Genomic DNA, 23,707 nt, shown 5'->3' with positions numbered 1-23,707 from the left:
AGTAATAAGAGGTCCAGATTTTTTCTATTTTCCTCTCTTTTAAAAAGCATTTTATTGAGCCCTGGCCAGTGTGGCTGGGTTGGTTGGAGTATTGTCCCATATATTAAAGGTTGAAAGTTTGATTCCTGGTCAGGGCATGTATGGAAAGCAACCAATTGATGTTCTCTCTCACATCGATGCTTTTTCTTCTTCTCTCTTGATCTCTCTAAAAAAATGTACTTTATTGAAATATGATTGACATACAAAAAGCTGTACATGTTTAGCATATGCAACTTGATGAGTCTGAAGATAAGCATGCATCTGTGAACCCAGCACTACAATTTGTGCTATAAACATATCCATCACCTCCAAAGTTTCCTTCCACCTCATTATCATTATTATTAATTTATTTTGTGTGTGTATGTGTTAAGAATACTTACCAAGATCTATCCTCTTAGCAAAGTTTTAAATGTACAATACAACATTGTTAACTCTGTGCTGGAGAGTTCTTTTCTTCAAAGAGGCTTATTCCTCGGGTATCAAAGTGCTTAATTGGGTCACTGGCTTAGTCAGGTCCATAGCAGGTTTGGGTGGCCCCAAGTTAGAACCGAGAGAGGAGAGAGCCAGGCCAAGATGGGAGTGGAAGGAGCAGGTCATGAGTTGGTAGTGAGGCTACTCTGGGGGTCAGGGAGCACACACAAGTTGGATTATTAGGGAGATTAGTGGGTTGGAAGCCAAGCAGAAAGACTCCCAGGGGCATGCAGAAGTTGAAGAGGTCAAGGTCAATAGGATGGCTCAGTAAACGGGTTAAATCAGAACTCAGAGAGCACTTGGGTAATGGGCATCAATCCCTCATAGAAAGAAATCAAATAGTATAGCAGATGTAAGCCATTAGCAACAAGGTAATTTAATCTTCTGTCCTCAGGCCATAACAGGGAGTAACATGGCAGAAATGCCTAATATATGTTGATTGAATTAATGAGATAATTTTTTTCCCCTGAGAAAGGAAGTCTTTTTCTAGGTCAAGAGTCACCTATAAGGTAGGTCTGCACAGGGCGTGCGGATGTAGAGAGTGAAACACCTCAGAGAGGTGTTAATGGAGTCACCTGTTTAAAAGGAGAATTGTGAAGCTGGATTTTCCAGCAGACTTTGACATGGAACCAGTGTCAGGATAGTAACCACCCTCACGGTCCATCCTGTGGATGCTGGAGTGGAGTGTTGAAGGATGGGTACGAACTGGTTAGGTATCCAGAGGTGAAAGAAGAGCAGTTACATGCTCTAACCGGCTTGGCTCAGTGGATAGAGCATCAGCCTGCGGACTCAAGGGTCCCAGGTTCAATTCCGGTCAAGGGCATGTACCTTGGTTGCGGGCACATCCCTAGTAGGGGGTGTGCAAGAGGCAGCTGATCAATGTTTCTCTCTCATCGATGTTTCTAACTCTCTATCCCTCTCCTTTCCTCTCTGTAAAAAATCAATAAAATATATTAAAAAATAAAAATGTAAAAAAAAAAGAAAAAAAAGAAAGAAGAGCAGTTACAAATGCCGGGTGGGCAGGTTAAGGTTGGAGATGAAAGCTTGGAAGGTTGGTGGTGTCATTAGGAATCTTGTATGCTTGACATTTTTTGAAGAGCTTGGGCTTGAATGACTGAATGATGAGCTTTTCATGTAGGCAGTGGGGGTAGAGAGCAGGTTCAGTTTGCAGTGTAAAGATGGTCCCTTGAGGCACATCTAGGGTGCTTGACCTGGAAAGCTGGAGAGAACAGCTTTGCCCCAGGGATATAAACCATAATAGAGCTGTGAAGGAACATACTTCACCAAAAGGAAAAAAAAACAAGATCTGAGGGGAAGCCACAGCAGGGAATGCTGGAAGGGTCTCAAGGAAGTAGTGAGGTCTTTTCTGCACATACACCCACATCCCCATGACCTGCAGGCCGCAGAAGACCTGGTTGAATATTTTAATTAGGTGGGGAACTTTTAGAATACAGATTTTAGGAGTTGTTATAAATATCTTGAATCTGAGTTCATGGGAATTTGCTCTAGGAATCTCAGTTTTAAATAAGTTTCCAGGTGATTCTAATGCAAACGTTCTGTGGACAAAGGTGTGGGAATGGCTGTAAGGAATTTCCAGCTATGCCTTATGCAGTCAGAAGGCCAGAGAGAGGAAAGAGCTGTCCAGCCAGGGCTGGAAGGTAAGCCAAGGCTCATGAAAATCCCTCAGAACTCTCTCAGTGCCTGCTGTGAGGAGTCCATACTGCTTAGAAACAGATTTGTCTGCAGAGACCAGGACCAACATGACAGTGGTGTGACAAGATGAAAGTTGGACTCTCTCATGCAGCAGTTTGAATGTAGGCATGTAGGTAGCCCAGAGTTTATGTGACAACCTCACAGGGTCAGGGAACTAGGCTGTCCTGTCTGATGGCCTTGAAATCTCTAGGGTTTGCCTTCTGCCCCATGGATCATGGCGGCTCACTAAGCATGCTCCTCTCCTCCTAATGTCACTTTCACTCACATCCTAATGGCTGGATACTTGGTCACATGGCCACACCTCGCTGCAAGGAAGTGGGGAATGTGGCCTTTATTCTGGTGGTCATGTGTCCCACTGGGATTCCACCGCTAAGGGAAGGAGGGCAGAGTGCACCTTGGGGGACAGCTGACTCTGTCTGTCTGCAGTAATCTTTCAGGTCTTTGCTGAGAGTCCTGGACTCCTCTCTGGGCCCGTGAGTGTGAATTCTTGGAGAATTAATTTTTATTTCACAATTCTGGGTGAGGAATTGGTTGGAAGGAGTAATAACCCTCCAGGAAAATTATCCAAAGGCTGGCTGTGGAAGCTGGCTTCCCTGGACGTTTTCGCCATAAAACTCCTCCAAGCAGGAAAGGGCTCCTAAGTATTTGACTGATACAGTTTACATTTTCTTGTCTCTGTGAACATGACCTTTGCATAAAAGAGAGGGAGAGAGTGCGGGTCTCGAGTTAGGTTATTTGTGGCTGAGTGGAGGCAGAGGCAACTAGATTTGCTGAGGGTATGGTTTTTGGGAGTTAACTGCATTCTGTGTGGGATGGTACCTTATAACCATTCAGAATATCTGAATTTCAAACCTGGATCTGTTGCTTACTGGCAGTTTTAGTTTAACCATCCCTTTTTTCCTGAGGGGCTTATGCTAGAATTGCAAAGAAATGGCCTTGGTTTTGGGTTGAGAGCACAGAGAGAAGGAATCATGTTTTGGGTTATTTTAGTTTCTCTGTCCTCATCTGTAGGATGGGAATTCTAATGGTACCAGTTAAGATTAATACATAATTTCTAATTTCGTGAAACCCCTTATCTTCTCTTATGATCTGAAGAGCCTGTTTTCATTCATATGATGATTTTTTAAACATTTTTACAAAATTGTTATTGTTGAAAGTATTACATATGGTCTCTTTTTACCCCATCCACCCTCTCCAGATCACCTGCGGCCTCCCCGCCCCCCCCTCCCCTCACACACCTCTCACCACCTCTCTACCTGTGTCCATGGGTTATGCATATATGCATACAGGTCTTTGGTTAATTACTTCCCACCCAGCCTTCTCCACCTTCCCTCCAAGATTCTGCACTCTGTTCCATGCTTCCATGTCTCTGGATCCACTCCGTTCATGTCCATCAGTTTATTTTGTTAATTAGATTCCACATATGAGTGAGATCATGTGATACTTGTCTTTCTCTGACTGACTTATGTCACTTAGCATAATTCATATGATGATTTAAATTCAAAGAGACATCTGTAAAACTGAAGCCAATGTCAGTGCTTACTATGCTATCAGATGAAGCGGCAGGAAGCTCTCTGCACGGCTCAGAGGGATTCCTGGGGCTTATCTTAGGGGACTGTTTTCTCATGGACAGTTTTAGCTAGGGATGCACTGTATTAATTTGTTACTCACATAATAGACCGATGCAGGTATTTCTGGATTCTCATCTCTCCTGGGCAGATCTTTTAGTGGAAAGGTAGAGACCCAAGCTTCAGTCACTTTGTCATTCTGCTCTCAACATGTGGTACTCAAGGTTGTTCTGAGGGTCATCTTTATTCCGGCAACCAGAAAGAGAAGGACTGCATGTGGCAGGCTTAGGGACAACCGGAAGCAGCATAATGGAAGTCCTCTCTTAATGTCACTGATAAGTTATATGACTTTAAGTGAATGACCTGTAATGAAACTAATTTTACCAAAGGCTAAATGATATAAACAAGAGTTAAGTTCCTATGGCATCTCATCAGAGTTATAATGAGATGACATCGAACAAGGACCTGCTGCATATCAGTCAGTTTCTTCTGTTTACATTCTTCTGAATTCAAGTGCATGGCCATACCTAACAGCAAGAGGTCAGGAAATTAGTTTAGCTGTGTGCCAACAAGGGGAGTATGTGGTTTTGATGATAAGCTAGCAGTCTCTTTCATGCTGAGTGTATATGTAGCATCTTTCTTACTTTTGAAAACACCTTCTTTTCTGTGAGGAGAGCGGTGTGGTTGTGAAAGATTACAAACTTTGCTTAAGTGACTGCCATCTGTTGTGATGGGACTAGTACATTAAGAACATGTAAGGCCTTCATGCCATGCAGTGCTAACAGTCTGTGTGTGTCTTTGCTGGTGCCAGCAATTTTATGTCCTGCACAGCATCTTAGACACAGTTCCATGGAGCAGAAAGGTCATTGCTAATGTGATATAAACCCAGATGCAAATCTGGGATCCATCACTTAGTCAGATCTTAGTTATCTTGGTCAGATCACTTTATATCTTCCAATGTTAGCTTCTTCTTCTATAAATGAGGTATAATGTCTTCCCTATGGGCTTATTCTGAGGATTTGAGATGCTGTCTGGCACATGGTAGGCATTTAATAGTTGGTGGTTGTTGATTATTATTATTACTATTATATAACCACTCTGCTTTCTTTTCTAAGCCCAAAGGGCATGGGTTAAATTGTTTTTAATGTCTTGCTTTATCTTGTGTGTTCTATTCTTACAATACTACTTATTAAAATCATTATTGAAATCTGTTCTCTGCATTTAACTTGCAAATACTAGAGACCCAGAAAAGAACCAATAATGGTAGTAGTAATAGTAATAATAATAATAATAATAATAATAACAGCTTGTCATTATCTTTGTGACTAATGAGCCATATCTGCCTATCTCTTTCCCAAGGTTTAGAATAGAGGCCTGCGCCTATTCATGCCATGCTTGGGATGGCTGGAGATGTGGGCTTTATGGAACTATTTTGGGGTTCCTCTTCCTTAGTAATTGATTACTGCCCTCTGCATGCCCCAGACCTTCCCTACTTTCAGATGCCTACCCAATCTCAGGTAGGAGAACCCTTACTTTCTTCCTCTTGCTGTGTTTATCTCTTTCTCACCATTCTCCCCCAAGAAAGTTTCTACCAGACAGTTTTAGTAGCTTGTTTTCTAGCTGTTGTTCTTAAGGTTTTGCTTTTCTGCAACTATGTGGCAGGCAGAAAGTGGACTTGTGGACTTGACAGTTGGAATCATGGTGACTTTATGGCTTCCCTTGATTTATTGTAAGAATGGTCCAATGCCAGAGGAAGATGAGGAAAAGCTGAGAACCAGGGTCTTGTTGAGAAAAACAGATTTGAGAGAGAATGTCTAGAGGATCCAGCTTTTCCTTTTCCCCAAGTACAAACAAGGTTACTTTCCCATTGAGATGTCAACCACAGGTCTGGCCTCTTTGGCGCTGCCTTTTGGGCGAGCAAACTAATTTATTTGATAACCTTTTCTTTTGAACTAATTTTAGACTTAGTGGGAAGTTGCAAAAGTGGTACAGTATGTCCCTCACCTAGCGTACTGTAATGTGAACATCTTACATAACCATGGAAACATTATAAAAACCAGGAAATTAACATTGCTGCCAGTCTACGAACCAACCAAATTACACACCTCATTTGAATTTGACAAGTTTCTCCACACACATACACACACACACACACACACACACACACACACACATATTCTCTATTGTAAGATCTTGCCCAGGATCACACATTGCTTTTGGTTACTATTTCTCCTTAATCTCCAAAATGTGACAATTCCTCTGACTTTCCTTATCTTTCATGACTGACACTTTTGAAGAATACTGACCAGTTTTGTTATAGAATATATCTCAATTTGAATTTCTGACATTTTCTTGTGATTGTGATACATTTTGGGGGCAAGGATACTATAGAAGTGATGTTATGTCTTCTCTATGGCCAAGGAGTTCCTGGTGTTAATATATCTTATTACTGTCACGTTAACCTTAATCTGTTGGTTAAAGGGAGCCTGGCAGTTTTCTTCCCTGTAAAACTCTATTTTGCTTTTTGTAATTAAAGGAAGCAGTAATTCACAGAGGTCTTTCCCAGGCCTGAAATGGGAGACTGCCTTGAGTCATTGGAATGAGAAGGTGTGCTCCTGTTGGCTTGTTTGTGGAAGAAGGACTAGGATGGGGAGCAACACGTAGCCTTATCCTAACCCCATTGCTCTCCCCAACCTCTTTCTTCACCTCACTTATCTAACTTCCTTGTGGTTTAAGTAGGCCAGCAGAGTTTCTTTTTATATTTCATTGCAAGGTCTGTTAAAGGACATGCTTAGCACGAAATGTAGTTTTTCTAGGCCTCCGGGTGTGATGGGAAAGGAGGAACTCTTCTTTAGAATGCATTTCCAAGGTAGGCAGGAGTATATTTTATGTGACTGTGAAATTCCCGGTATGGAAAGCAATTACTTCACCATCTTTTAGGAGATTTGATTTTGAAGTTTCTTGGCGTTTTGAAAGAAATTATGTAGCAAATGCTCTCTGGTTGCAGAGAAAAGTTTTAGGCACAGTTTTTGACTCCAAGAACATATGAGTCAATCTCTGTCTCCTGTTTTGGCCTTCTTCTCCAAAAGCAGAGAAGATGACCTCTGAAATGCCTCCTGCTACCCAGTGCATTTCACCTCCAGTCCAACCTTCACGTCCTAACAGCTGTACTCCACTTGTAAGATCTAGATACTGATGGTGTGGCCTGCAGACCAGCAAAGCAGCATCACCTGGGCTTATTGGGGGTGCAGTATCCCCCAGCCCAGACCCACTGAATTGGAACCTGCATGTTAACAAGGGGACTCACATGACCCTTAAAGTTTGTGGAGCACTTTTTAAAAATCCTCACCTCAGGATATGTTTTTATTGATTTTAGAGAGAGAGAGAGGGCAATAGAGAGAGAGGGAGGGAGGAAGGGAGGGAAGGAGAGAGAGAGAGAGAGAGAGAGAGAGAGAGAGAGAGAGAGAGAGATGTGAGAGACATTAACTGGTTGCCTCCCATACACTCCCTGACTAGGGATCAGACCTGCAACCTAGGTATATGTCCTGATCAGGATTCAAACCCTCAAACTCTTGGTGTATGAGGACAATACTTCAAACAACTGAGCCACCTGGCCAGGCCTTAAAATACTCTGTGGCTCCACCTCTCAGATGTCTGGGTGATCTGAGCTGGTCAGGGATTGGGATGAAGGCAACTTGAGGATGGTGATGGCAGGAAGCATCCTCAGCCCATAGTGAGCATGATAGAGATTGTGAACATAACAGGAGCTCGGGCAGTGCAGTGAGAATGGATGAATTTTAAAGTCTACTAGTGTTTGTGGAAGGTGAGGGAACTCTGGCTACACTAGCTTCCTAAAGATTTATCAAATGCAAGAGGCAGCCCTGAAGCCCCTCATCTGCCTTATGAACTGTCAGAGATTAGGCTTAGATGCTCCATGTTTGCCCAAAAAATGAATTACTTTAAAACCATCTTACCTAACAGACAGATTACTAAAGGTAATTTTCCCTAATATAGCCTATATATATAAAAGCCTAAGCAACTCTTATGACCAAATGACCAGAATGACCGGTCAACCAGTTGCTATGATGCATATGACCACCAGGGGGCAGATGCTGAACGCAGGAGCTTCCCCCTGGTGGCCAGTGCACTCCCACAGCAGGAGCGCCGCTCAGCTAACCAACCAGTCCCGGCGGCCCACCAGCTTGGTGGCAGCCACTCACTCCCTCAGTAGTCCTGCAGGTCCAATCTCTGGAGAACGGGCCAGGCACCGATGGACCAGTGCCACTGGCACAATCCTGACAGCACCTCTGGCCTCCTGGAAGTTGGCCTTGGGCACCGTGGCCACTTCCCCTCCCTAGATGCTCTGCAAAGAAGAAAGAATATAAAAGTAGCTGCCAGGTGGCTCCCTACAACCAGTGCAAACATCAGCAGGATGGTTCTGGATCCCGGGCTGGCAAGGGCATCCCACCGCCCACCCGAAGGGCCAATTGTGTCCTGGCCCCCACCCCCTCGGGACCTCACCCATGCACGAATTCGTGCACTAGGTCTCTAGTACTTACATAAAATTCATGTTTGTAAAATTTGTAACAGTTCACATGTGATAGGAAGGCCAAGTGGTTTTAATCAAATTTGGTTTTAGATAAAGCTGCTTTAGTAAATTTTCACTTACATACGTTAGCCCTAGGTAAATTGATCTTAGACAAATACACCTGTGTGGGTATCCACTTTTGAGGAGGGGACAGGGAATTCAGAATAGGTAGTGGCAATAACCTCACCATGGAAATGTTCAGTCATTTCTACTAGCATGGGTAATGGCAAATCAGGAAGCTTCGTAATGGCTGGTGTGCTAGGTGGGAACTTGCTACACTTGTCTTCGTAATGACCCACTGAGAGAGTTAACATGTAGCCCATCCCCATTGGGTGTCTTGTTATGAACAAATGTTACCTCTTAAACCCACCTGGGTCCATCTTCTAGGATCTTCCCTAAGTGAAGTTCTTCTCAGCAACCCTACACACTCATGAGAGATACTTTATAATGCTCATATTTACTTGGTGCTTATCACCAGGTTGCCTTATTTCAGGGTGACTTAAGCTGGTCTGCCTTTGTCATAGAACCATATAACTTTCCTTCACAGTACTTCTCTATTTCCAACTTTACATTTAGTAGAGTGATTATATTGTTAATGCTTGTCTCTCTACTGATAGCAAGCTCTATGAATGCATGGGCCATGTCTGTTTTTGCTTATGATTGCAATTTCAGAGCTTAGCATAGGGCCCAGCATATAATAGAGATTTAATATTTATTTTTGGAGTAAATGAAAGAATAAGTTAATGAACCTCTGGTTTTTACATGGTGTGTAATATATTATATATGACACACCTCACAGCTTATTGCGACACATAAATTAGTATGACATTTAAGCTGAGAATTATTGTAGAAAATAAAGTTCCTTGTCAAAGAAACATTTGAATAATGATAAGATTAATAGTTGAAATTTATTGAGTTCTTACAGCAATCCAGTTATGGTATGTACTTTCCATACACTATACCTCACTATATATTTCAGTGAGAGCTCAAGTCTTCCTAACAGGCAGCCAGGGATCACTAGACAGACTATGTTTCCTAGGGCACTCACACTCAGCCTCCAGTATTGAGGAACCATCAGCACCATGGACAGAGGAGGCTTCTATATGGGCCTGTTCTGTGCCACTTATTTCCAGCTCATAGTGGCTGGCTCCTCGCAGTGCAACTTTGCTACGAGCCTTCCCAGTGACTCTTCAGTTTGGGGGTTGGTTTCAGTTATGTACAGGTAAGTCTGTGTTGATTCTCATGGTCTTTCATGTGAGTGGGTTTGGCTCAGGCATCTCTGTCCTAGCTTTGTCTTCAGTCAAATCATTTGAACTATGTGACTTGGTTTCTTCACTTGTTAAATGAAGATAATGCTAGTTCCCGTTCATAGGATTGTTTCAAGAATTCACTGAAATATTTTACATGAAGCACTTATCAGGCTGGCATATGGTGAGAACTTGATAAATGTTAGCAATTTTTATGAATAGTATATTATTTAAATGGTGTCTCTACTAAATTACCTCCTTGATAAGGAACTTTCTTCTACAAGAGTGATTCTCAACTTCAATGTCAAAGCAGTTTGATATATCATAACCAGCTGAAGATGTGCCATTTATAATTTATTACTATTAATAAAAATCAGATTTAATAATATAGTCATTTATTCCATAAATAATAATTGAGTTTCTACTATCTTCTAGGCCCTGAGATGCAATGATGAGCAAAACCATACAATGGCCTGTATATTCATAGAGTTTGCAATCAGTGGGAGAGACAGATCTTCTGTATAAGTAGGAGCAGAGATAAGTACTTGGAAGGAAAGGAACATCGTCCCATTAAAAAATCCTGGGTGGTGGAGGGGCATTCATATCAGTTAAGTCTTCCTGGGAAGTGACACCAAAGGTGAATGGAGGATGAGTAGAAGTTAACTAGGTAAAGAATGGGAGTAAGAGTGTTCCCGACAGTAGGGGTGGAATATGCAAATACATTGTGGTGGGAGGGAGTGTGGCATATTTGAAGATTTGACTGAAGGTTGATGTGCAGAGAGCAAAGTGGAGAGTGCATAAGCTGGAGCTGCAAAGATTGGCAGGACCAGAGCATGTGGTTTAAGAATTCTAGTCATAAGCTCAATTAGCAATGAGAAGTCATTGCTGAATTACAAGCTCGAGGGTGGGAGGTGGTTGAAACGGATTGATGACATGGTTAGGCTTTTGTTTTAAAAAGTTGACTTTGGCTGTATAATGGATTGGAGGGGACCAGAGTGGATTCAAGTAGATCAGTTTGGAGACTATGCAATTGCTAGTAAAAGAGGATGGTGGTTTAGATAAGGGTGGTAGCAGCGGAGGAGGTGAGGAGTAAATGGATACAGATAACCTAGGAGCAGAAGCAATAGGACTTGCTGATGTGCTGTACATCTGTCATGGGAGAGAAAAGTGACAAAGGCAATACTTAGGTTTCTAGCTTTAATTTGGATAAGGATATAATAGATGAGGACCAGGTTTTGGATGAAAGATCAGGAGTTATGTCTTGAGCTTACTGAGTGTGAAGGATCCATGTGGAGATGTTGAGTAGACAGTTGGCTATACAAGTATACAGCTTAGAAGACAGGTCTAGACTGGAGATATATCTAACAGAGTGGAGTCAGGGTACATTAGAGTACTGATTTGATGTGCTTGCTGAGAGGAGGGAGAAAGGACCAGAGTTAGAGGTAACATATCAAAAATTTTGACACTTTTGGGAGTATTTCACGCCTGTGAACATGCCTGTCTCTTTGTCATAGCAGAAAGCAGTTTGAGAAATACTAGGCTGTAAGATAAGAGCCATATGTCAGAGATTGATTCTCTGACATGTGGCCCTTTGGCTGTTGCCCAACTCCTCTGCTCTCTGCTCTGTACAAATGCCATTTTATGCATGTGCTTTTTCTGTTTCCTGAGAACACCAGACACATTTCTGCTTCCACATCCTTACTTCCATTTCCCCCTCCTTGAAGCACGTTCCTATCTCTCTCTCTTCATCTAAGTAGTTCTTTTTATCTACCTCCTTTTGGAAGCTTTTCTGAATTGCAACTCAAGAATGGATCTCCTGCCCACGTCCTTTCTTTGAAAGTCAGGCTTGTATTGTTGTCTGTTTTTCTGTCGTTTTTGTTTTACCTCATCAAGTGGTATATAAATTCCCTGAAGGAAGGCAAGTATACCAAAGGTCTTTCACTACTCAACACTTGATCCTTACTTATCTCAACACTTAGTACCGCCCCTTGTATGTGATTTTCAATCTTGCTTTCACAGTATGTAAGCCTAGCTTCGCCTTGAGAAAATGGGCCTTTTAGTAGTTGTAATCCGGATTTGTGCTATAAAGAAGCAAGTGATTTTAAGTTTGAGTGAGAGGATACGTATTAAATAATATCAAAAACGATAAGGATAAAGAGGAAGCTGTGTGTAGAAGGATCTCTTGTTACAGTAAGTGAAAAGATTAAGGTGTAGAACAGATAGGCTACTATGCAGCCATCTGTGTTAGAAAGATGTGGGGGGAGAATATATTCATATTTGCTTTTATAGCATTAGAACCTCTGGAAGAAAGGATAGTCTATCAAATTATGCTGAAACCATTAGACATCTTTATGTAAAAAAAATGAACTTTGACAAAGACCTTATACTTTGCACAAAAATTAACTCAAAATGAATCATAAACCTGAATGTAAAATGCAAAACTATAAAACTTGTAGAAGAAAGCATAGGAGAAAATCTACATGACCTTAGGTTCAATGATGAGTTTTATATACAACACCAGGAGTATAATTTATGAAAGGAAAAGTTGATAAGTTGAATTTTACTAAAACTAAAACCTGCTCTGCAAAAGACATTAAGAGAATGAAAAAACAAGTCACAGATTGGGAGAAATTTTTGTAAAACACACATCTGGTAAGGGATTTATATCCAAAATATACAAAAACTCTTAAAACTCAATAGTGAGTAAACAAACAACCCATTTAAAAAAGGGTACAAGATTTGAAGAGACAGTTCACCAAAGAAGATATTTAACTGACAAACTTATAAAAAGATGCTCATTATTTATCATTAAGGCAATGCAAATTAAACATGAGATACCATTACACACTTAGATTAAATGATTTGAATTGCTAAAACAAACAAAATAAAACTGACAACACCAATTGCTGTTGAGTATGTACGGCTAATCTCATTGATTGTTGTTGGGAATGTAATGTAGTCCAGCCACTTTGGAAGACAGTTTGACAATTCTTTTCAAAGCTAACCATAGTCCTACTATATAATTCAGTAATCACACTACTAGAAATTCACCTAATTTATTTGAAAATGTATTTTTGTACAAACCTGCATACAAATATCATGAAGCATTTTTATACACAAGCAAAATGTTCTTCAACAGGTCAATGGGTAAATAAATAATGGTACATCTATACAATGGCATACTATTCAGTGATTAAAAAGGAGACATGAATGAATCCTAAATGCATGTAGGGGTTTCCCTCCTAAGAGGACAGTAGGGAAAGGAAAGAGAGGGAGGGGTACCTTTACAGTAGAAAACCTGACAGATGCTATCTCAGCCAGGTAGGTTAACACAAAGATTAATGTCAACACTGATGATTCATGTTGATAGCATGTATCCTTGATTTAATGTGATGAGATTACACTTTACCTCTGTGGCCTTTCTTCCAAACACTCACAACCCGAGTCTAAGCATGAGAAAAAGACGAATCTCAGTTGGGGGAAATTCTACAAAATTCCTCATCTGTACTTCTCAAAATCCTCAAGGTCATAAAAAAATAAGTCAAGTCTGAACTATCACAGATACAAGGAGTCTAAGATTTTATAACTGAATCTAATGTAGTATCCTGGGTGGAATTGTGGGGAAAATCTGATACTAGGTAAAAACAGATAATCTGATTAAAGTGTTGACTTTAGTTAATTCTAATGTATCAGTATTGGTTCATTAATTGCGATAATTGTACCATATGAATGTGAGGTGTTAATAATAGGGGAAACTGGCATATATGAGAACTCTCTACTACTTTGCAATTTTTCTGGCAATCTAAAGCTATTTTTAAAAATTTATTAACAAAACTTTGCAAGGATTACCTACCAAACTAATAACAGTGGTTGCTTGTGAGGGACATTGGGTTCTGGGAAGATGGAATATAGGATGGGAGAAAAAAAATTTCACTGAGTATCTTAAAAAATTAATTTAGTTTTGGACCATGAATAAAAACATTTTTAAGAATGTGAAGAAAACTGAAGATTTTATATTTCTTGATTGGGAACAATAATATTCTTTTGAAGTCTGTACGAAAACTTAGGAAGAAATGTAGAAAGTGCCATAAGTGTGTGGCCATAACTACAACTACAGCTATAATTTTTATTTTGGTTCCTATTTCTTAAATCTTGATATTTAGAAACATTTTAATTTTGAGTTCCTGGGGATCTGAGGCTCTGCCTTAGTCATAAGGTAAGATGCAGCTTTGTGATGCTAAGCTCCATCTTCTCTACTTGTTTGCTTAATGAATATTTATATTCAACTGTATTTGCAGGCTTTCACAGTAAAAAACAAATGATCCATTCTCTCCTTTGTTCTAGTAAACTAGCTCATTGTTGGTTGCTTTTATTTTAAATTTCTTCCCCCAATTAAAAATTGTTTTCTATCTTAACTTTGCAAAGTCCCATGCTCTTTCTCTGGGCTGTCAACATTTGGGAAAGTTAGCCGCCAGCCTTTACTTTGGTAAGGACAGCATGGCTGCTCTCATGCTTTTTAAGGCTGCAATGGAACTGTTTTGAATAGGTGTAAAGAAACTTATTTTTACATTTCATTTAGCAGTGAATGTTTTATTTTCAATAACAGAGGCAGTTTGTAATTGCTGTCACCATTGATCTCTAGTCAGATGTTTGCTAAGAGGATTGAATAGATACGGAAGTTCACAACCTGAAATAAAAATCACCTGGGAAAGTCTAAACAAGGGAAAGAGGAAGACAGAGAAACACCTTTCTGTGAGCAAAGGCAGCATCACAACTCTGAGAGGCTGTTCCTTTCCAGGGATGCAGAAAGAAGAAGGAAGGGTAATCATAATCACCAGCGTTATAATCACCAATAATCACCAATGTTAGGTCATTTCTTTCCTCAAAAGAAACCTATGAAGTAGATATGATTTTCTACTAGATGGAGAATGAAGGCATAGTGAAATGATGTGTCTTATTTCCATCCACACAGGGATTGAGTGGCTGAGGCAGGGCTTGAAGCCTCTTGTACACCAGGCACAATTTTTCTAGATTATTCTTTATGCTACAACGTATAGCTTCGAATGAAGGAAAAAGATTTGGGGAATAAAGGGAAGTCTGTCCAGGTAAATTAGGACATATCTTTAACTGAGATAACTCTGTAGACTGGAAGAGAACTTAGCGCTAGAAAGCAAAGAAGATAATCTTATGTATGGAAGGACTGTTGAAGTGGTCATTTCCATGAAGTGTGAGGCCAAAATGTTGGGACTTGACACAAGAGAAATGATGGATTGGTTAGAAAGATTACCAGTGTATTCCTTTGATATTCATTTCTTTAAATAGCTACAGAAATCCATGCATTTTAAAAGATATGACTTATTGATGTTTAAGTTGCATTATTTGGGCAGAATTCCATTTCTGATGCTAGGAGAAAAGGCATAGTTATAAGTCTGTGGAGCTGTAAGCAGAAAATTGGCACTTTGTGATTTGATCATTGGCCAATGACCCCAGGCATTTAATAGGGATATATCTAAACTATAGTTTCAATTTTTCAAGGTTAAAAACATGTATATGTGAACTTATAGTGTTCCAATTTCTATTGACATGTAACAAGCCATCCCCAAACTTATTATGTGCACAGATTCTATGGGTCAAGATTTTGGACAGAGTCCAGAAGGACGGCTTGTCTATATTCCACAGTGTGTGCTTTCAGCTGGGAAAACCATCTGGAGGTGTATTTACTCATAGGTCTGGTTTATACTGGTGGTTGGCTGGGATACCAGCTGGCTGTCAACCAGGGCACCTATAGACAGCCTCCCAAGTCTGGTTTGGCCTTCCTTACAGCATGGTAGCCTCAGGGTAGTCACACTTTTTACAGTGACTCTGGGCTACAGGCTCAAGTGTTCTGGCAAACAAGATAGAAAATGCATCATGCTTTATGTCCTAGCCTTAATAGTCACCAAGCATGATGTTTGTTCTTAAAGCACTGACAAGACCACCTAAATTCAAGGTATGGGGCATAGATTCCACCTTTCAGTTGGAAGAATGTTAAGAGTACATTGCAGAAGACTATGTGAGGTGGGAGATGATGTTGTGGGTATTTTTAAAAAAATACCATTCACCAAACAGAGTATTTAGTCCACACAATGGAGATTATCTGTGTTACACAGGACAGGAGATGACTGTATTCATGCCGCCTGCAATTTCTTTCTATTTATAGTCTAGCAATAGCTTCGTGTCCATGGTTACTTCTCAGTTGTTGCCTTTCCTCAGTTTCATGTTCCTGTATCTCTCTTTAATGAGTTAAGGTTGTCTATCTAGTAACCTCTAAATCTACGAACCACTAAATCTCTGTGGATTATTATCGTTAACACTTTATTTTCGTTTAGTTTTTGTTCAGTGTTAGGAATGGTGTTTCTGCTTCAGACAGTTAATTAAGGACCCAGATTTATTCCATTTAATGACACCACCACTCACTAAGGCTTCAGAATCCTCTATTCGACCCTTTGCAACTGACTGGGTAAGGCACAGCCTCTTAGCTCCCTAGCCTTGGCCACACACAGAGCCTCTGCTCATGTTTTGTTGGTCATCACTAGTTGTGAGGTCCCTCTGAGAGTCAAGGGGCCTGGAAACTATGGTCTCATGTGTGCCCTGGGAGCGGGGAGGCGGAGGGGGGGCTGAATGTTATCTATGTCAGCTATATCTGCCATCTCCTGTCCTCTCATCACCAGGCTGCTAACGAGCCTGGAACCTGAGCCCTGTCAGAAGAGTCAAAGATAGCATGAAACTAACTGACCAATCAATTATTTGGTTTCTTATAGAGTTTATCACTTTGCAAAGTAGTGTAGGAATTTAGACCTGAGCTGGGCCCTGAAGCTTATTGAGTTCCGTTGTTTCAGACTATTTCTGTAAAACGCGGGGGGGGGGGGGTGTCTCTTTTATACAAGTGAGATCTTAGGGGAAACTGCAGCTTATAGAACCAATGAGAGTGAAGCTTCTTCCTGTCCTGCCCTTTTTCCTGCCTTAGATTCTGAGGCCCTTTCCAGGAGATCAGAGCTACTCACTTTATTGGACGGGAGAAACTGAGGCACAGAGAGGCACGGGCATATTTGCCAAAGATTTCATGGATGTCTGTAACAGGTTTAAGGTTGAAATTGAGTCTCTGCATCCTGGGGTCAGTGCTCTTTGCACTGCTATGTATTTACTTAAAAATTGTGCCATCGCCTTTCCCCACATAGACCACGAAGCCCCTGACGTGAAGTAGGGCACAGTATGCCCTACTGTTTTGTGCTTTCTCTTCATTATCCCAGTAGTGGGCAATCCCGTTGATTCTAGATAGGGTCTGCCAGCGTTTGAGCAAGGGCTTAGGTTTAACAAAATTTAAGTATGTTAATACAAGTAGCATTTTGTGTGAAAACACTTGCTGGTCAGATGATGGAAAGGCCACTGTAGTGTTAGAATGCAGGCACAGTTGTGTGTAGCCCAGAGAAAGTATCTTTATGCCTGGATGACGTGTTTAAGGCATGGGACCAGCATGGGGAAGCATCTGAAAAGGGTAAGGCAGCATCCTTGTTCAGGATAGCCTCTTATTCCAGGTAGAAGACAGAAATATAAAGGAAGACGCCAGGGAGATCAGTCTGAAGAAGAGAACTTAGCAATGGAAATCATTGCTGTTTTCAAATATTTGCTGGATGAACAGGCTTTTCTGGGAGCCCAAGCAGGTCACTGGATCATCACACATAGCTGAGGTCCAAGGCTAAGGGGAGAAATGCTGCTCACACAACCTGGCTGGTGATTTAATCACTTATCCAGCTGTTCCCCTCCCTCAACCCCTCAAAGACCCTAAAGCACTTGAGGCCTGAAGAAAGGACTAGGCAGGTCAGAGAACTCAGTAGGCACTTGCTTACAGTCTCTTCCAGGACCTTCATCTCCTTGGTAGCACAACAGGGCTGGAACTCACTTGTTCATAGCATCAGGCTTCTGCTCCCCCATCGTGACCATCTGCCAGGAAGTCATGCAGCACCTGGTGTACACACTGCAGTGCTTCTTAAGCTCTAGTGCACATGAATCATCTGGGGGTCTTATTAAAATGCAGATCCCTATTCAAGTTGGTCTGAGTGGGGGCCCCAGAATCTGACTTTTCACAGGTGATGATGCTGCTCAGCTGTGGACCATACCTTGAATAACAAAGCTCTGCTATAAATCCTGAGTCTTCCCTCAAGGCTACAGCCCAGAGCCATCAGGCCAGACGACCATCTCCTCCAAGTTGCTCTTATGACTCAGTCTCGCATCTCTGTTAGCTGAGGGTTACTGCTCAGAAATATTGTCTCATTCCCCTCCCAGCATCCATGAAACAATTTTATCCAGATAAAACTCAGCTGCCTAGTGCCTTTGTCATCCCTAGGGCCCCTTCAGCAGTCAGCTACATATTTTTAAAATACAAAACACATCATCCTGATTTTCATTCAAGTTGTTTGACAGCACTCTGAATTGTGTGATGCTGTCAGAAACTTACATAAAGACACAGGTATCCATTTGCCTAACAGTAGGGAAGATTTCTGATTATTTGTGATTCCCCCAAGGTGACCACTGACTCCGTTGCTTTCTAAAGTGATCTTTAAAAGATTTGTTTGTGCAGATGACATGATACTATATAGAGAGAACCCTAAAAGATTCCACCAGAAAACTACTGGAACTGATCATTGAATTGAGTAAAGTAGCACAATACAAAAGAAATATCCAGAAATCAGTTGCATTTTTATACACCAGTAATGAAATATTGGAAAGGGAAACTAAGAAAACAGACCCATTTACAATCGCATCAAAAAAATGAGGTGGGTGGAGGAGGTAAAAGAGGGTAAAAGGGGGGTAAATGGTGACAGAAGGAGACTTGACTTTGGGTGGTGAACACGAATACAATATACAGATGATGCATTATAGAACTATACACCTGAAACCTATATAATTTTATTTAACCAATGTCACCCCAATAAATTCAATAAAAATGTAAAAAAGAGAGATCTGTTTATAATACATTGAGCACTTGCTCAATGAGGCCATAACCCCAGAGATAATGATTAAATCTGGTGAGATTGATCTGCCTCTTTTTTTTTAATGATTCCATCAGGTGACCTCTCTGAGCATTTCTCATCATTATTTATTTCTATTTTATTTTTTCATTGTTATTTATTGATGTCATTTCAAGGTCATGTTCATTCCCTCAGCAATAGCTTATTTGTTGAAGTAAAGTAACTCAGAGATTTCTCACAATATGTTACTCTTGTTAAGGTCTCAAATTTAAAATCATGCTGATTTTCTGTCTAGGAGCTGTGTTGTCTTGCACGAGGTATTTGATATCTCTGACCATATGTGAACTCCTCTGTAATACAGGGATAATAATATCTCCCTTTGAAGAAATGAAATGAGATGTTTATGAAAGCACTTGGCCCACTGCTGGCACTTGACAGTCACTCATGATATGTCTCCCGTTCCTTTTTCTTAAGCCAGTTTCTAGTGTTTTATGGAAGAGATAAATATTTTATTTCCTTATTAGTCTCAAAGCATCTTGAGAACAGGATCTACATTTAAATCTTTTTTTTTTTTTTTTTTTTTTTTTAGTCCTTCATTGTGTGTTTAGTAATGTCTTGAATAAATTAATGAATGACCAGATAATCTATAAGGTCTTCTTGATCTTTGAGTTCTCTCATTGTTTGATTCTTCTAATGTCCTAGCTGCTTGGAGGATCCTTCTAAAATGAGTATCTTCTCTGTTAAGGGACTTCTTCTTTTATAGTCTTATAAAATATGTATTGTTTCTTATTACTAATAAGTATGTATGTGGGCCCAGGAACCCACTGCAATCATATACCTGACCTTGGGCCTGATTCTTTGCCTCCTGCAAATGCATTGGGTCAGAGGCTGGTCTTAACTCTGCTTCCCCTTGCCCTGCTCTCTTGGGAAGATCTCTGTGAAAGATGCTCAAGAAATATGCCTTTTTCTCTGATGTGAGATTTGGGGGTCGTGAATAATAGAGGCTGAGTTTCATGATATATTCATTTCGGTTCTCATAGAAGGTGCATTTCATGTTTTAGATTAAATACAATCCGGCTAATGGGGTCAGGACAACTCAATGGATGAGAGGAGAAGCAGTAGGTCCTTCCAAGTCTGGGGATTGAGCCAGGTTACCTGTCTAGGCGAGTAGTTCTTGAGTTTATATGAATGAGTTGCTGCGAGATAGTGCCAGTTGAGACCATCCTTACTACTTTTTCTCCTGCCTCTGAGATGGGCAGAAAACTGGTAGAAAGTACATAGGCCATCAACTTGAGACCTGAGTTTAAATCCTGACTTGGGCATGCTGTTGAATTCTATAATCTCAGTTTTATTTTCTTTTGAAGTCTTATGAATGTATTAACAGACTTTGCTGTTTTCTATTTTGAGTTTTTTAAAAAATATATATTTTATTGATTTTTTACAGAGAGGAAGGGAAAGGGATAGAGAGTTAGAAACATCGATCAGCTGCTTCCTACACATCCCCCACTGGGGATGTGCCCACAACTATGGTACATGACCTTGACCGTAATCGAACCTGGTACCCTTTAGTCTGCAGGCCGATGCTCTATCCACTGAGCCAAACCAGTCAGGGCCAGAATCTCAGTTTTTAATGGTTAACAAATAATATCAGCCTGGTAGGTTTTTGTAGTGATAAGTTAGATAGTGTATGTTAAAGGCCCAATGCCATGCTTGACAGTGAGATTAAGCCCAGTGATGATGATACATTTCAGGAGAACACAGGAGACAGATGGGTCTGCCACCTGTGAAAGTGTCAGCCCTGCTGTGTGTCTCAGGAGTGTCCCCAAGTCCCGGTTGTTTTTATGACTGAAGCACCGACCACAGTGGTGGTGCTAAGAGTTTTTCATGGATCTGGAAACATGATCACAATCTGGGCAAAGAAACAACTCAATTGCATGTTTTATTCCATGATGAGATCATTTGAAATTCTGGTCCATATGTGAGTAGCTTCAGCGTTTCCTCCTCTACATATCTAGGAATAGTGGTCACTTACAGCTTTCTGTACAGGGAGAAGTAAAAGATAAAAAAGCCTTACTAATCTCTTCACTGTCTTCACTATGACAGTTTATTTGAATCCCTGATACCCAACATGACTTCTGTTTTTCTCTAATTCTTGAAAAAGTAAAAAGGGCAGTAATAAAAATAACAAGTCCATTCCACGTGGTCTTTTTTAGACAATAGAAAGAGGGATCTAACTGTTTTTAGGCATTTAAGAGACACTGCCCAGCGCTTTGCTAATTAGTTTGTGGCCAGTTACATTACAGTGGATCAATGCCCATTTCAGAGGCTCAAGGTGTGTCACTAAAAGGCCCCTCAGACAATAGGTGAATTGGGTTCCATGTGGTCCCATTGATTTTGGGATGTAGCTCATTGTGTCATGTTTCACTAATTTTAGATTCTGAGTAACGTGGTTGTAAGCTAGTAAGTAGCAAGGACTGATTCTGCCTGTGATGTCTGGAAGAAAAATAATACCAGTTTTTGTTGCTCTCCATACAGCTATTTTGAACTGGAGAGCAGTGGTCTGAGGGATGAGATCCGGTATCATTACATACATAATGGGAAGCCCAGGACGGAGGCCCTTCCATACCGGATGGCAGATGGACAGTGGCACAAGCTCGCGCTGTCAGTTAGCGCCTCTCACCTCCTCCTCCACGTTGACTGCAACAGGTACGTCTTTGCCTTTGATCTTTCATCTTTCATGATCTGTCCTGGAAATCGAGCCATGGGAAACAGGAGAAATCAAGCCCCTCTCAGCTTTGCCAGGAAACAAAAACCAAGGGACCCTCATAGTAATTTAACCTACCGAGTAGGCCATTTAGATGTGCTGAAATGACCAACTGTAAAACGCTAAGAAAACAGTTCATTAGGATGAAACCATATCCTGTGATTAGGAACAAACGTACAAAAGGTTGATTACAGATTGGGGAACAGTAAGTGCACCTCGGTGTACTCCAGGCACCGTCAGAAATTCCATGGAGCTGTGATCACAGTTAACTATGATGTATTGTTGTTCAGTTCATTCCCCTTGGATGCGAATAAGCCAGCCAGCCTCAGAATGAATCTGAGAAGCCTGTGCTACTGAGGCGGCTAATTCTATTTCACTTCATCAGGCACAGCTTTGCTTAAATATCTTTTCCAAATGGAGGCTTTGTAAGAGGCTGGTCTTTGAATCTTTGATACCATCCATTCTCTGCAGAGGAATGAGCCGTCCAGCTTGTTTGAGGATGGCAGGACTATTTGTGAGGTCTGAGGGTTTCACAGGAGGTGGTGGGTTGGGGTGTGAAGGAAATACTGTACCCCATATCCGTCATTGGTCAGGTTTACTGCCAGCTGAAGAAAGGAGACTATTGGTCTCCATTGGAGCATTTGCAGCTGGGCAGCTGGGTAATGATGGTCAAGGGGAATGTTTTCATCTCCCCAGAACCCACTGAAAATCCTTCTGGATAGTGATCTGAGCCCTATTATAGAGAAATGTTTGTATTGCAAGTACTGCCCATGAATCGTTAGTTTTCATTAATGTTACCATCAAAGTGAAAATAACTGTTCAGCCACAGGACTTGCTCCCTTGGGCCCAGAATAAAGAACAGACATGTTGGGGACAACCTCCCTTCTGGAACCCAACAGAAGGAGGGATAATCCAAGGTCACTCAGCCCCCTACTACACTTATTTTTAAAAAATAAATATATTTTTATTGATTTTAGAGAGGAAGGGAGAGGGAGAGGAAGAGGGAGAGGGAGAGGGAGAGGGAGAGAGAGAGAAAGAGAGAGAGAAACATCAGTGATGAGAGAATCATTGATTGGCTGCCTCCTACACACCCCACACTGGGGATCGAGCCCACAACCCAGACATGTACCCTGACTGAGAATCGAACTGTGACCTTTTGGTTCATCGGTTGACACTCAACCACTGAGCCATACCAGCTGGGCAGACAACACTCCTGATGAGGAGATACTTAATGTATTCCCCACTCTAGGTCTGTAGTCTCTTGCAGAAAAGATCTACAAGGGCAAGGAACAGAAACTAGTGTCAGTCTTAAGGGAAGTTCCACCATGTGAAGTGAGTCTTGGTCCGTTTTGATGTCATCTATTTAAGGTACTTTCTGGATTTCTGAAGAATTATCCAGATATAATATGTGTGCATGGACAAAGTTTCCATAGAAACCACTGGCTTTTTACCCTGTAGTCTGGGGCTTGGCAGCTTGAATAAAGCCATCCTCATGCTGCCATCTCCATTTCTACCTTTAAGAGCTCATCATCTTCAATTCTCTAGAGCCAAAGGCTATCTGGTAGTTCTCTTGCCCCCCCTCCCCCCACCCATATGATGCCCAAATGGGAGAGTGGATGAAGGGCCTTGCATGTCCTCCTATGTCCTCAGCCAGAAAGAGGCCTCAAAGCCCTAACTTAGTAATTCCCAACTGAGAACTCCTGGAGACACTGCTCTTTTCTTGCTATGCAATTTTTTGCTTTCTCCTTCCAAAATTTATTCCCCTCCCCTAATATTCTTCTGCCTGGAGAAGAATAAAGAGGAGAGAGGCTATGTCTCTGCTAGCTAAGGTCTCATGACTTCAGCAATTCTCTGGTCCCCACGAGATGTCTTCTTCTCCCATCTTCAGCCATATGTTAGCTGTGTGAATTTGGGCACGTTAATTTCTTTGCATCTCAGTTTTTTAAATTTGGAAACTGGAAATAATAATACTAACATATTCTCATAGATGGGAATGTTAAATGATCCATGTAAAGTGCTTAGGGTGGTGCTTGGCCTTTGGTGTTCATTACGTGGTGGCTGTTGATATTATGATTATTTATTCTGCACGTCTCTGGTGCCTCTTTGTCTTCAAACTTTCATTCATGGTATGTCCTTCTTGGCTACCTTGACCTCTCTACCTAGAAAGTTGGGGAGAGTATGGGAGAGCTGGAATCCACAACATATTCTAGGGTCCGCCCTATTGATAAAGAATGGACTGAGGGGATTATAAATATTCTTTCCCTTCTCTTGAAGTTTTTCATACTTTGGTTCATGCCATAACATGTTGT

The 23,707-nt window shown here is 41.1% G+C and overlaps 1 protein-coding gene across 2 annotated transcripts in view; it reads left to right on the top strand.

The window, feature by feature from the left end:
- Window positions 1–23,707, top strand: part of NELL1 (neural EGFL like 1) — a 702,892-nt gene that overhangs the window by 72,923 nt on the left and 606,262 nt on the right. For both annotated transcript variants that reach the window (XM_081098633.1, XM_081098634.1), the window contains exon 4: window positions 21,170–21,340. In XM_081098633.1, the coding sequence (XP_080954759.1) occupies window positions 21,170–21,340 (171 nt within the window). The remainder of the gene's footprint in view (window positions 1–21,169; window positions 21,341–23,707) is intronic.

Source organism: Myotis nattereri (assembly GCF_964212035.1).
Source record: "Myotis nattereri genome assembly, chromosome: 9".
In the NCBI taxonomy this organism is placed as follows: domain Eukaryota; kingdom Metazoa; phylum Chordata; class Mammalia; order Chiroptera; family Vespertilionidae; genus Myotis; species Myotis nattereri.
This window is presented reverse-complemented; position numbering and strand designations above follow the sequence as displayed.